The sequence below is a fragment of the Camponotus vicinus genome, unplaced genomic scaffold (assembly GCF_025532165.1).
Source record: "Camponotus vicinus isolate PSW18456_S1 unplaced genomic scaffold, iyCamVici1.0 SCAF_3, whole genome shotgun sequence".
Taxonomy (NCBI): Eukaryota; Metazoa; Arthropoda; class Insecta; order Hymenoptera; family Formicidae; genus Camponotus; species Camponotus vicinus.
The window spans coordinates 3,122,979-3,138,308 of record NW_028141967.1 but is presented as its reverse complement, the minus strand read 5'-3'; the positions used below and the strand labels follow the sequence as shown (position 1 = coordinate 3,138,308).

The following is a 15,330-nucleotide window of genomic DNA, read 5'->3' as shown; positions in this document are numbered from 1 at the left end:
TGCAATCGAGTTTCGCACGAACGTCTAATGGCTGGATTTTGCGGGCTGCGTGACTTCCCGATCGTTCTGTATCGTCCTTCGCGTTCGGGAGATGAATACGAATGACGAGTCAACGGGGCGTACCTGTTGGTAAGCAGAGACGCAATATGGAATATCGAACTGACTCGGCTGTCTCGGCCAGACGTCCCCTCGTAGCCCAGCCACCGGATGCATCAAATGCACCAAATGCAGCGCGATAACGTCACTCACAGGACGTAGGGTCGGTAATTCGGCAACGACGTGAAAGGGGCGAATTCGAAGGGATAGGCTCTCTCTCTCTCCCTCTCTCGCGTGATCGGTCCAATCCGCGAGTAATTTTCGAAATTGGTCTTCCAGAACGACGTCCGCGACCGATTCGACACACCATGACCATTCGCAAAAATCGGAGATTGGCGAGAATGAATGATCGTTTTCATAGATCAAACGTGGGATTCGCAGGGAGGGAGATGCGACAACCGAAAAATAATGATGCGTATCGATTTAAAAATCGGAAATTTCCAAATATTTACTGTCTACGTTTTCATCATCTGTGTCAAACTTTGGTACTGTAAATTTTTGGGAAATTCTGGATTAACATTTGCACTTTTGTGTGCAAGAGAAACCCCGTATTCTTTAAATTTTAAATTTGTAGACTTGGAATCTTTGTTATGTCAGGCATACGATGATCTTGCGATATAGTTTGTAAAGCTGTCCCAAAGTTTGGATATTTTATATTCCGGGCTACTTATCTCCGTCCCGTCATTCGCGGCCACCCAGGCGAACGTATACTTAACGAGTTAAACGTTTGATTATCATAAATGTTCGATGATATCGTCGATACTCGTATTGGCTACCTTCGGTTTTCACCTCGGCAGCGAGGAGGCTTGTTTGCGGTGAGAACGTGCCAAGAAGCTCGCCGCCGAGCTTACTGGAAGTCAAGCCTTAGGAATAACAAAGCGTCAGCGCATCGTCGTCGCTTCTTAAACTTCAGTCCATGATATCCCTCTCTGTGCAATGGACTCCCTCAAAATTCCTCTCTCATCCCATATTGTAAAATCCTAAGCCATCGTGGCTTCAAAGGATTCACTTTTCCATGAATAATTAAATCTTGCACATATTATAAAAATATAATAAAAATATAATCACGTCAAATAAATATAAATTAAAATAATACACATGGATATATTTATCCGTGTGTATTTTATTTGTGTTATATTTTTTCAGACGTGTTATATTTTTAATTTAAAATAATTTATATCATAAATTTTAATTATTTTGCGACATGTGCAAGCCTCGCGTATCTCGGATTTTCGGACGAGAAATGAACATATTTAACAGAAATGACGTCATAACGATATGTTGCTCCAAAGTCAGACACATGAATTTCGTTTAATTCAACTTTGCGTCATATAAATCCTTGATTCCCCGATCCTTAGATCCGAACAGAGGATTATGCTGTGTCGTGAATCCAAACTGGAGCGCGCGTTTCATATAATTGCGCTATAATAACCATCGCAGATGTCGGCTCGTTAAATTGTTTAATACATCGCCGTCCGCAGGATGGCGGAAATTTCCGGAGTTAATTTTCCAGCTTTCTGGAAACGATTTTAAAGAAGCTTAAAGAAAGTTTCGCTCGATTATTTGCTCGTTAAAAATTAATAACGTTCGTTTCACATACATATGCACACACACACTGGAACATCCTTCGGATCTACCGATGATTTACTCGTTAGTTTCATCTTTTTTTTTTTGCACAACGGAACTTGAAATTTTTGGCACTTTCGCAACTTCCGGCTTCTCTCGACTTTTCTTTATCAAAATCCTATGTAAACTTTTGCGCTCTCCTCTCGCGTACGGATTTCGGATCCCTTATAATATGGGATTCCGCGTTCAAAGTCTTTGCTTATGCATAAAGTTTTCAGCAATTTGAGAATACGAGAATAAAGATGGCAACAGATAAGAATCGTGGAATCTCGAGTTGGAAAACTGTAAAAATGTCTGGGGAAGTATGAAGCTTAAGAATGTAGGAAGCGATATCTCGTTGTTTATAGTATATATATGATATATATGAATATCTCTGAAAAATGTAGAACGAGGAGATGGAAAAATTTGTGGAAAATGCATTAATTTTTTATTTAAATTTATTTCAAAATAATTTTATACATAAATTAGTGATATAAGCCTTGATGATTGTTGATATCTATCATCGCACACACACACACATACGCGCGCGCATATTAATGCGAACGAACAACTAATTAAATAAACCATGTACTCTGGCAGTAAATTAAATTAATTATATGATAAATATGATTTCTCCCCTCATATTCGCTACAATTATTTAACGCTTATTGGAAATCCATGAAACAAGTGTGTCAATTACAAGGAGATATATAAAATCAAAATTTAAAACCAAAATTTACGCTTAATATTGTATAATACGCATCAAATTAGGCTCAACGAAAATTACTATTGTATTTGCATTGAACTATTAGATATGTACATATTGATTAGATATGCACATATTGATGCGCATATAAACTATATGCATATTGAAAATTAAATGTCAGATGTAATAGACAATAAATTTTTGTTTATTCTTTCTCTCTCAGGGATTTTATAATTTTCTAAACATATTTTGAAAAATGTTACTTGTTGTTCATTTGTCAACGAAGAGAAATTGAATTATATTTTTGAAATACTGCGTAAAAGGATAAATTTTATACGCGTATCGTTAAACGCTGATCGAGAAGGTTAAAGTAAACGAGGAAATTGACTTGGGACATCTATATCAAATCCGCAGATATGAATGGGAGCCTCGATGTGAGGGATGCGCGAGAGATTCCGCTAGAAAAGTTTTGTCGCACTGCCATTAATAATAATAAACGTCGCGACATCGATAATAACTCGTTCTATAATCTCGCGCTCGCCGAACGCTTGCGGGGGAGTCAGGGGGATGGAAGGAGGAGACTCCCCGCATTCTCCGGGGAACACATACGTCTTCGCTTATACATGCAACGCGTTATTTTATTATCATCCTAAATTCGCTTTTCGCCCTTCCCGAATTTTTCCTTTTTCACGACGATCCATTATTTTTATTTTTCTTTTTTGTAATTTTGAAAAATTGCACGAACTCTCTCTTTTACACGTTTGAGGATGTTTCTAAAATCTTTGTAGAATTTTTTAAGCAACGAATGATTATTGTATAAATGCGGCCTTATCGAAGGCTGTTCAGAATTTTAGAGAAAAAAAATGTCTTTTAACGTTTAACACTTTCTCGCGCGTTTACTCTTTCCCAAAAAATTCAATTCTTTTATTTTCCACCTTCAACTTCCAGATTCCAACTTTCGACTCCTTTCCAACTTTGAGCTCTTATCTCGAAATTTCAGACCCTCTACTCGCGATTCTCATTTAACATCCTACATGTTCTCGGAGCTACTTTAGCTGCTGGTACATCTTATATTGTTCGATTTCGCTGCAAAAAAAATTTACCGACTCTTTATGATTCCTCAGATTCTTCATTTATTTATTTAAAGCTCAAAGTCGGAGTCTTTCGGAATTTCGGGCAGAGCCGTCGCGTCAAAAATCGCGGCGAAACGAGACGTTCACCCTCTCGGCGTCGCGCTCACCCCCTCGGCGCCGCTTCCGCCCTCTTCCGTCGCGACGCCCACCCACCGCTCGGCGGAGGCGCACGTTTACGAAGGGCCAGTACGCCTCGGGCCGCCGGGCGGATCGAACGCGAGAAGTCGAGGCTCTCTGCATCGCGACGCCGAACCGCGTCGTCGCCATTGAAAGCTGGCGATCATCGGGCGATCATCATTTTCGCGCAAGATCACCATTTTTCCTCCCCTCGAGAGACACGTGTGCACGAGCTCTCGCGTTATTCGCGACGTAACTCCGCTCCTGATCGCGTCAGTGAACCCTGGCTCGTCATCGGGGGATGACGAGTAGCGTGAATTGTTGATATTGTTGCGACTGATTTTTTTCGAGAAGCCAGAAGTCCTACGGGGTGTGTCCTTGAAATTGTCTATTCTTCTGGAGGTGGGTTTTTAAATTGCCTGAACTTTGCGTACGTCGTTTAGATCGCGGAAAAATTGGATGTTACATCCTTGGATCGGTTCCCTACGAGATTTACCGTGAAAGATAATTCAATTTTGAGAATGGATCGTCAACTATCGAAGAACGATAATATCCTAGAGCTAGCCTTGCCGAGAATCTTCCAGGATGAGTTCGAATTTCTCGAGTTCTGTGTATTCCTAATCCTTAGATCCCTCATCAACCACGGTGTCTGCGGTAGCGACGTGATTGGCTCCCGCGACGATATCCCAGTAATTTCGTATCACAGTAATTTGCGGGATCGTCTCCGGCAAGATTGATCATAAGGGATAATCCGGTTGTTAATTCGAGTCGTTAGTATCGCGAACGGTGTCAAAGGATGAAGGATGCGGAAAATATCCGCGAGGAAACTATATTATTGCGGATGGATTTTCGAATTGTGAAAGTTGAATTCGTTGTGATTTTTGCATTTTTTTTCTACTTACAATCTCTTTAAAACGTACTTGATTCGTACCCTTTAAATATTGGCCGATCGCTCGACTTTACATTGAGTCGTTCCCCTCAGTTTCCCTCAAATATTTGCCGAGTACTTGCAGCTTTTATATCTCTTTTTGGATTTTCTTCGAAAGTCTCTTTTTTTCCAAAGTGCATAATTCTATATGACCAATCGGTTATTCTTCATACTTTCAAATGTTTTCTTTATTATTTCGAAATTACTATCTTATATCGCTCGAATTCAAAAATTTGTTTGCATGATAAATCGTGAAATAATATCAAATAATGAGAATTTATTTCGCGCATTCTTTTATCGCGCATTATTCTCTTTTTATCGCATTATTCTCTTTTCAAATGTTGGATACTTTAGATATTTAGATTTCTTAAATCTGAAATATCGCACTTTAAGATATTAAATATTTCACTTACGAATCTATTTTCACATTTTCATACAAGTTTCCTTCATTAAATGTGAAACATTTCCGCATTTAGATGTTTAATTCTTCAAATCCATCCGCTCTCAACTCTTAAATCCGTACGTTCGACCTGAATTTTGCGTCAACTTTGTATTGTTCCACTATATCATCAGTTGTCGATATCGAAATCTTGATATTTTCCGTATTACTTTGACTTTTAAAGTATTTCAATCTCATTGAATTTTCCCCTGGAATTTTTATATTCTTTTGCAAGCTCGCTTTATCGTTATATCTTCATATTTTATCTTGAAATCGTTGAATGCGTGTTAAAAAATTCGAATATAACACTCGCACCCCGTTAATTATTACCTCACATAATCTTTTCTTTATATTATTATTTAATAATTATTATTTAATTATTAATATTATTATTATTTAATAATATTATTATTTATATTATTATTTAATAATTATTATTAATAAATGTTATTATTATTATTATTATTATTATTATTAATAATATTATTATTAATATTTAATAATTATTATTAATAAATATTATTATTATTAATATTTTTAAAATATTTTATAATAATAATAATAATTATTTTTATTATTAAATGTTTCTTGCGGGGAAATATTCGCGTCACCCTTATGCCTCCCTTACATATTATATCCTTAGACACACAAAATACCCTTGGGAGGGATTTTCCCCGCATATAATCTCGCGGTCGGAACACACCCTGATTCGCGCGCTATTCGCCAGGACCCTACTGGTCCTGTCCAGGATTTGGGACGAGCGGTCGCTCGTGACAGTAGAAAAATATCGCGCTCTCCGCTTTTTCCACTCGGGGTTTGGCGGGGGCTGGTCGTCTGACACTGACACGCCGGTAATGACTTCAAAGAGTCATACGTACGGGGTGGTTTCGCGTGAAACGCGGAAACACTCGCCGCGAATTGCATTTTTTTTTCGAACCCTCCGCATCCGTTAGATTTTCAAGTATTTTTGCGATCCGATAGCGCGTACGATCTTGCTTTTTTAAGCAAATTTTTTGAATTGAAATTCGACTATATCTCGCCTCTCACATATTTTTGTGACGACGAAATTTTTTTTATTTATATATAAAAATTTTTGAATTTAGATATATAAAATATATCGATTTATTTATATAAAATATAAATATATTTATATAAAATATATCGATTTATTATTTTATTGTTTTAAGAGGGAGGGGAAAAACACACATTACAGAGTTAAAACTGTATTTGAGGTAACGAGGATGTTCATTTATAATGCAAAATGCGTTCGTTTCGTATGAACATGCTCTGTGAGAAAAAAATCACGCATTGTATAGCGGGAATATTTGTCGCGCGTAACAAAAATCTATTATACATTACACGCGAGATATATTCCCCGCTGCCACTCGACGTTTAAAAATCGCGTGCAACTACGAGACCTCTCGAAAACGCGCTAAAACATTCGTGCATCGCGAAATCACTCTAATGTAATGTACATAAATATTTTCTCGCGCGAAGGGAATTGTTTTGCGTGTAGCAAATATTTTTCCGCGCAATCGTTTTAACTGCCTCTCTCTCTCTCTCTCTCTTCATTTATTATCCCTTTCTTTCTGTCTAAATTTCCGGATCGCGATCGGAGGACTCGAAATTTTCAGGCCACGCCGGCATTTCCTGGCGGGCGCAAGTTGCAGTTTTTTAATTGAAAAACGCGTAATTTGTAATTTCGCACACGGGACCATTTTTTTATCCTGGGGAAATCCGCGGAAGCGGACACCGAAATTATTCTCGCAGCTCTTGGCGATTCGTGGAAAACTGGACGCGGATCCCGAACGCGTCGAGATTTTAACGAACACTCTTTCTCCCGTCGTCGCGTCGCGTCGCGTTGAGTTTGATTAGAGTTCGCGGACGCGGAAATCGCCTGTCGCGATGCGGAAACCGTAAAAATCGTCGCGCTTGTCCTCGCACGATTTTACGGTGACTCGTTTCAGGCTGAAACCGCGCGGCGCTTAATATCGAGCTTAATTAGTACGGTTGCCTGCCCGTTATCACTCGTTAATGATAGTCATATGTAGGGTATGGCGTACAATTGCGTTGAGTTTAAAAAAATTATAAATATATTTATATTTTCACGTCGAGATATGCGTATCAATGGCGTTTTAAAGGGGTTGAAAACAGCAGCGAAATAAATTTCTGAAATGCAAGTAGACGGTATGAAAATTTATTTTTCGTGCAATTTCAAGCCAACGCGTTAAATATACAAGTTTATGAAGAAAAGTGGCGCATTTCGAGCCGAATATCGCGCTAAAATTCTCTGTCCGAGGTATTTTCTCCATTTTTTCTCTCTCGAGATACTCGCTTGCAGATAATTTGTTTATTCATCTTCTCATCTCGGAAATATCCAATAATCGTAGCCCCAAAAAGCTCGACACGTAACATCAAGCCGCGCGATTCGCTTCTGTGCATTGTGAAGGGAACGGAGATAAAAAAAAAATAGATGTGGAAGCTCGCTCGCGCATACGACCGTTTCTGTCCGCAACCATTTTTATCGCCACGTTCCTGGTGTCGATTCGACCGGATATTCTGACACCAGGATGCGTCCGCGGAAAAACAGACCGGGTTGACAGAAGCTGCTCGTTGGAAGTGTCGATGGACTTTTCCGAGCCCTCCGATGAGGTTGGCGCGGTTGGCAATTCATTCCAACGTTTTAACAATTTTTTTTTTCGAATTCTTGAAAATATATACGTTTATATAATCGACGTGAAAAATAGTTAAAAGGCAGTATTATACACGAATGCATCGGCGTACATTTAAAAACATGTCATATTTTACGGTCCATCTCAGAGATTGAAGTTACATTACTGTTATAAACTATTGATACAATTTTCTAAAAAAAGAAAATAAACAAATAAATAAATTATATATATAAAATATAATAAATATAATAAATATAATAAATATAATAAATATAATAAATATAATAAATATGATAAATATAATAAATATGATAAATATAATAAATATGATAAATATAATAAATATAATAAATATAATAAATATGATAAATATAATAAATATGATAAATATAATAAATATGATAAATATAATAAATATAATAAATATAATAAATAGTAATAATGCTAATCAGAGTACTTGTTACATCTGCACCGAGGAGGAACAATTGACAAATAGTTTTTCAACTATCACAATTTTCCTCCGTTACTCGATATCGGCGAGAGAGCAGAAATCTCGCCGTAGAATTTCTGGTCTCTCGATCAGCCAAAGTTCTCAAGAAGGAGTAATTACAAAAGGACGATGGGGGGGGGAGAAAAAAAGAAAGAAGCACACTGTAAGCCCTCTCCTCCGACCCTCCCGCCTCTCTCAGATTACGTAGTAATACGGGAAGTGTCGGGCGGGGGGGGAGAGGATGGTTTCCGTCAGGCGTGAATCGCGGTCGGTTCGAACTTTTAATTACGTGATACTCGGGAGGCGCAAGATGGGGAAGGAACAAGGGATCGAAGAGAAAAAGAGGCGGAATAGACTTAAGCAGCACTCGAAACTCCTTCCTAACAAGACCAGAAATCTCTCGAGGGCCCTCCGAACTGCCTGTGCAACTACTCCCCCCTTTCGCCTCCCCTTCGTGCTGTTTTTCAATTAATTAGATCGGAGCGAAAGAATGACGTTGTAATTGCAACTGTCATCCGCAGCGGACATAAATCGCGCGCGAGCGCGATTACGGGTCACGTCGATATAGACATTGTGCCGCGAAACGATACTTCCGCCTTTTTTTTTTCGTTCGCTAGCCGATCGCTTGTTGGGGCAAAAACCGGAAGCAATTATTGCTATTACTTCGTTGTCGGCAGCCGGGAGATTTTTATCGACTCTGCTGGAAGAGAGAGAGAGAGAGGAAGAGGGAGAGAGGGACGTTTCTCGGAGCCGGTTTCAAGCTTCGGAATATTTCAAGCATTTTTTTTTCTTTTTTGAGGTTTTTCCCTTTCGGATCAGATTGTCAAGATTAAGGGTTTCAGTCTGAATTGACGAGACGGAAAAAGATTATTTACATATCCGTACGTGAGAAGGCGAAGCCTGCCTCTCGCGTTTTCCGAGTAAAAAAAGGAGTCATTGGGAAAAAAGTCGGAGACTCTCATCTATCCTCGACGGAAAACGCGGTAGCGATAATGGCGGTCCATCCTTTCACCTCTCCCGTGCTTTTTCCCTTCCCCCTCCCGTCCTCTCGCATCTTTTTGCTATTTTTTTTTTTCAAGCCGTCCGCGATAACGGCAATCGGAATTAATTTCTTCGAGAGTGAGCAAACGCGCGTTTTAATGGTTTCTCCACATAACGAGAAATCCATTAACGGCCGCCATCCCTTTCAGAAGAATTCAGCATCTTCTTTTTGCATCGCTACGGTCTTTTTCACCGAGTATTCCGATCGGAAGCGTATAAGTATATAGGATATTTCTTTGGATATTGCATTCCTCCCTTTAACATTTTCGTTTGTTCTAGAAATTCAAAAGAAAAAGGTAGATTACAATAAGCGATAATTTCCAATCTGAAAGCAGACTCTTTAATCTCATCGCTAAAAATCGCTAGAAAACCTACAATCGCGAGAAAGTGCGGAATCTTGCATTAACACGCACGTAAAGGTGGAAACGAAGGGATACAAATTGATTGCAGGTTCGCGAAAGGAACTAACTTGTGCGAAAAGAAGAGGTTGAAGTTCAAGTATCATCGAAGAGACTAGCTTGAGGAAGAATCGGGGAAATGCAGGTCGAGAGGATGAATCGAAGCGCCCTCCTCGTCGCGTTGACTCGCAGGTGATTCGCCGGTTCGAGAGATGTCATCCTGAGTCACCTGAGTTCGGGAAACGAAGATGTGCTGCTCGGGTGGTCCAGGTGGTATCGCGTTGACCAGATGCGGCGTCGTATGCGGCCTCGCCGCCCTCGCGGCTCTCAGCGTCGCCCTTCTGGGCCCGACCTGGCTTCACACCGAGGAGAAGCTCGCCCTGCCGAATGTACCGAGAAACTACGCCAATGTGATCAGCGTGAGATTCAAGCTCGGCCTCTTCAGAGTCTGCAGAGAGAAGATCGTGAATCCTACCAACTTTACGATCCGTGAGTAACGATCATCATTCCTTTTTACTCTGATTTGAAGGTAAAGATGGACGATACAATTGACGAGAGCTCGACTATAAAATTGCATGCATAATATTTTTTTATACAGGGTGTCCCAGACTTAGCGAATCAGCCGTTGATAGCAGATTCCTGAGATCATTTGGAGACGAAAATTCGAATGCCAAAATGTTGAGGAAGACTTCATAAAAATGTTCAAACTACTGACTACTGTCGCATCGAAGACACAATCGCGCTCACTGCAGAATTCTATTTTTTATTTTATATTGATCCCTCTATCGATATCGATATTATCGCACTGTATGTGGGTCCCTTGATGCGCTATGTCCCTTAGAACAGGAAGGAATAGGAGAACGTAATGCGATTGGTAATCTTTAATCTTTTGTAGCGCCGAAACTACATCTTCCTCAACATTTTGGTATTAAGATTTTCGTTTCCAAATGATCTCAGGAATCTACCATTAACGGCTGATTCGTTAAGTCTGGAACACCCTGTATATAATTAATTCTGTTATACATCTTAGTACACCCTACTAATTATTTTAAAGTGGAAGTCTTTCTTTATGAAGACTATCATGTGCGACGATTATTATTGGAGCTCTAATGTTTATGTTATAAAAAATCATTCAGAGTCTCGGAGAGCACCTAAGGAGCTTTATAGTTCATTTTCTTTATATATATATGTACAGTTCATTCCTCCTATCTCTCGCAGTTTTCTCGACGAAATCTCGCAGAGCGCGGCAGATCTCGCGGAGGATTTTCAGGAACGACGAGGAGTAAACGTAAAAACAAATGACAGTGGTTGTAAAGAGGAGAAAGAAAGCGAGAGGGGGGGAGAGGGAGAGGAGGGAGAGAATTGGGTGGAAGGAAGATCGAGGGGGAGAAAATATCCGCGATGCGGCGCGGTTACAAGGGCGGTTGCAACCACTCGGACGATGACAATTCCTTTTTATTTCTTTCTCTCGTCTCGGGTCGCTCAGGCTCTCCCGATCCCTTTTATTTCTCCTCTTCCTCCGCCGCTACTTCTTCGTCCCCTTCCTCCTCTATCTCTCCCCCTCGCCCCTGACGGAGGTGTACTTAAATATATTCCGCGATCGAGCGATTCATTCTTATTGTTCCGCGTTCTTTATCGGGTTTCGGTTTCCTAAAGGCCGCACGACTTCGTCGTTATTTATTCACCGTGATGGCCGTCATCCATCACGGTGCGGAAAAACATGGCTTTCGTCCTGATTTTTTCTCTTTTTAGATTTATTATTATTAAGACATATGACGATTTAACCTACCTGTTTGGACGAGGCGAAAATATTCGAATCTATGACTTCGGTTTTTATATTTCCAACTTTATCTGACGACTGTAAACTTTTACGGTCGGAGCGTAAAAAAAAAAAAAAAATAAAGGACGCGCAATAAATTTTGATGAGTCAAGTTAGTCAGCGCTCGGCCCTTAAATTGATTCGAAATTTCAAAATTAAAATTTTATCGGAATAAGTTGGAACTGAGCGAGACAGGCAAGTTCTCCCTTTCCCCCGAATTAAAGATGTAGCAGCGAAAGAATTGAAGAAGAAAATTACAGATAAAAACGAAACTGATTAAGTTTTAATGCGCGAAGCACGGGATAATTCAAGTTGAAGTTAGACAATAGAAAAGTTAGACAATAGAAAAGTTTCTAAGATTAGAGAGAGAGAGAGATGAGAATTAAATTAAATTAAATAATTCTCAATAAAATATAAATCCGATTCTCTCTCTCAACGAAAGCTATAGAATATGACAGAGTTTTTTTTATAAAATTACATAATTAAAAAAAATGATTAATATTATTTTTCCTTTTTTTTTTTTTATTTAGTGACACGATTAATTTTTCAAATTTCTCGCATACATATATACACGCAATTAGAAATGAACTTACTTAAAAATGATGGAATGATAACGAGGGAGCGCTAACGCCTGTTGTTAATTATCGGTTATTTACGCTGGTGAAGTCAAGCGAGAGATTTATTTCGGCGAAACGCAATTATCTGGCTGTATTGGGAAGCTGTACACGCAGCGATTCCATAATGAAGCCGCCATTTGTGCATGCGGTCGCATTATTTGCCGATTAATAAATGATTTTATCCGTTGCGATCTTCCACGCGCGGCTAGTAATTAATATTAAAGCGGGAAATAACCGCGGAAATCGACTTTCATCGAACTACCGTTTTATCGGCTGATTTTCTGAATGCGGAGATACAGCTCGATAATCACGTATCAAAATAATATACGGTCTTATACGCGCATATATACGTGAATAACGATGCAACGTATATTCACGTTTATGAGATTTCGTGTTCTTATTAACAGCCCCGACATATTCTCGAATTTAAGCTTCGTTACGAGATGATGTCGAGAAACGATCCCGACGCGTTATATTTCATCATTAAAATAATTCGCACATGTTCCGGGAAAGTTTCGGAGATTGACCTCCTTTTGCGTTTATCCTCCCCCCTCCCCTCGAAAGCCTCGGGATATGTTACGGGGGTAGACAGTAACTGAATTAAATTCGAAAGTTTGCTCCGGAAAACTGTGGGAAAAACTGGTTCCCGCAGAAGCAGAAGCTTTGGCTCATCTGCGAGCAACCCGGGGCTCAAGGCCATGTTCTCCTCTTCCACCTTTGTCTTCCCTTCCTCCTCCTCCTCCTCCTCCTTCCCTCTTCCCCTTGTGCCAGGAATCGCGCGCGAGTTATTAGTTCAAATGAGCGGTGAGAACAGCAAGGAAATACTTTTAAGCCCGGATGGAGAGAAACGATCTCCGCGGAGACTGCTGGTGATTCAAAGATGGCGGGTGCCTCGTAGCAACCCCTCGTAAATCTTCGCACCCTTCGGGGTGATTTTTGCGCGCGCGAGCGACTTTCCCCGATAAATGATCTTAACTACAAGGGAAATTTGATTCCCGAAAAGGCGAAGCTGCTCGACTCACGTTTGTCTCACGCTTCTCTAAAGTTTTAAGATTGAAAAGAGTGAAGTCATAAATATTTATCTTCAAACTGCGCGCGCGGAGATTTTATTGAAATTTAATAATTTTATTTAAATTAATTCACCGATTTTTTTACCGTTTCCTTCGCGCGCTCCTGATGCGCTTCATTAAGTATTAATCTTTTCAAAAATGAAAATTTATTATCCCTACCCTGCCATTTTAATTCCCGAAACAAATATTAATTAATCATTCGGAAAAAATATTTATAAAATGAGAGAGGAGCCACCACCAAGTTCATGTATTAATCCGTTATTAAAAGCATTCAAAGAGCTTTAGTCCGTTTTAATTTATTATTCCGGATATGTTATTTTAATTCACACGAATTCGCGATGGCAAATTTTGCCTGGCTCCAGCTTAACGTTTAGCGCAATTAATTTACGTTAGCCCGTCCTCCTTAAATCCGCAGCTATAGTACATACTTACATAGCGGCTTGTTTCTCCATTGTCCGTAGCTATAATTCACGGTAATTCGTCGCGCTTTATTTTTCGAGACATCCTGAGGAGAGTGGAAGTTGTGAAGCGAGCGCAATCAAGATAGAAAAAAGTCGGCAAACGAGCGACTTTTCCTGGCGGTATTTCGCCGATTTCGCAGGACTAACGAGCCTTTATTATCCTCGTCATCCCACGGAATTTGTCTCGGAACCGGGAAACACGGCCAGAAAGTATCAGCAGTCGTAATTTTCTCTCTCATCTCGAAATCTCAATGATCGTTTAATTGACTAATGACAATGATGCTGAATTAAGTGAAAATGATAATCTGATAAGAAAGTTCAATGTCTCTTTAAACTTTGATCGGTCAGATCAAACAAAGGATAATTTGCGAGAATAATTTCTATAATAGATATTATATATAAAATAGATATTTATACCTAAAGTGTATTAATTTATTAATTATATCATTATGTGCACACACACATAGTATGACATAATTAATAAATTAATGCATCCTAGATATCGACGCATATAATTAGTTACATTATTAATTGTATTGAGTAATTTATATATATATATTGTGTAATTTGCAACATTATTTGCCAGTAGTTCAAGTAATATTACTATCTGTGCAATTTATCTAATTATTACTGACATTGCGTGTCACTCATTTATTTACGTTATTATTATAGATATATTGTCAGTTGTATTTTTTTCGCTTTTTAGCGTGAATTAATCAGGAACTTGGTATTAATGGAATCTAAGGATTTGCCTAAATCGACGCGTGTCAATAGTTGAAGCAGAACTCGTTACGCGACACGGCAATTAATTACTGTCTTGGTAAAACTGCGGGACGCCGACAATTTGTCTTCATTGCCGGCGCGACTTACCGAAGGGTCACGAAGCAAAGAAAAATGGGTGAAAAGTAGGGTACGCGGGCAAGAGAGGGAGGGGGAGCAACGTATGTATTGTAAAACCGAGCGGAGAAATTTATTCAGATAAAAATTTCAGAGACATAAAAATTTCAAGAGAGTGAATATAAGCTTTCTCGAGAATATATATAACTTCAACGATCGAACGCGGGGATACAACAGATGTAAAATCTACAGGATAAAATGAATAGAAACGACGCGTGAATCGAAGGACAATTTTATCATTATAATGTAAAAAAAAGGCATCCAATGCGTTATTTGTTGCGCTCGCCAAGATCTTCATGTAAATCACCTAATCGCGATGTGCCGTTTAAAAAGCAGATTCGGTATAAATCGCCAGGGTCGGAGCGTCGTGCGGCACAATAATAAGGTTATTTGTAATTCCAGGACCGGCTGATCAAATCTTCCTAATTTCCTGGCTTCTCTCGCTTAAAATTCTGCTCGCAGGATGCGCCCGCTCCTCGACCATTGTTGCGGAAAGTGTCTGGAATTACACCATGGAGAGAAGTCGTAGTCACTTGTAAGGACTCGAAATAATGATCAGTGCTGTATTAATTTCTAATGCTTTCCGTTTCGCGAATCCACCTGCCTCGAGATACAGGAAATTCGTGAATAACCATTTCCCGCACTCGCATAAAATTATTCTCTTTAAGGAATATTCCTGAGACTGTTGGATATTGTTATCTGTTAATTTCTTCGACGTTTTTTTTAGCTTGCATTTACTTATTTTATTATTTATAATTTATTAAAATTAAAATTATAATTTATTATGATTTTAAATTTATTACACTTTATTTTATTTGTAAATATTTATCCTTACGCGACC

General features: G+C 39.2%; 1 protein-coding gene across 5 annotated transcripts in view; it reads left to right on the top strand.

Moving 5' to 3' along the window:
* LOC145969385 (uncharacterized) overlaps nt 1–15,330 on the top strand; it is a 101,979-nt gene that overhangs the window by 12,309 nt on the left and 74,340 nt on the right. For 4 of the 5 annotated variants that reach the window (XM_083095488.1, XM_083095483.1, XM_083095484.1 and 1 more), the window contains one exon: nt 9,678–10,114. In XM_083095488.1, coding sequence (XP_082951614.1) covers nt 9,915–10,114 — 200 coding nt within the window. In that variant the 5' untranslated portion in view covers nt 9,678–9,914. Of the gene's footprint in view, nt 1–3,712; nt 4,060–9,677; nt 10,115–15,330 lie in introns of those variants that run through there. The other variant, XM_083095487.1, reaches the window with a different exon arrangement.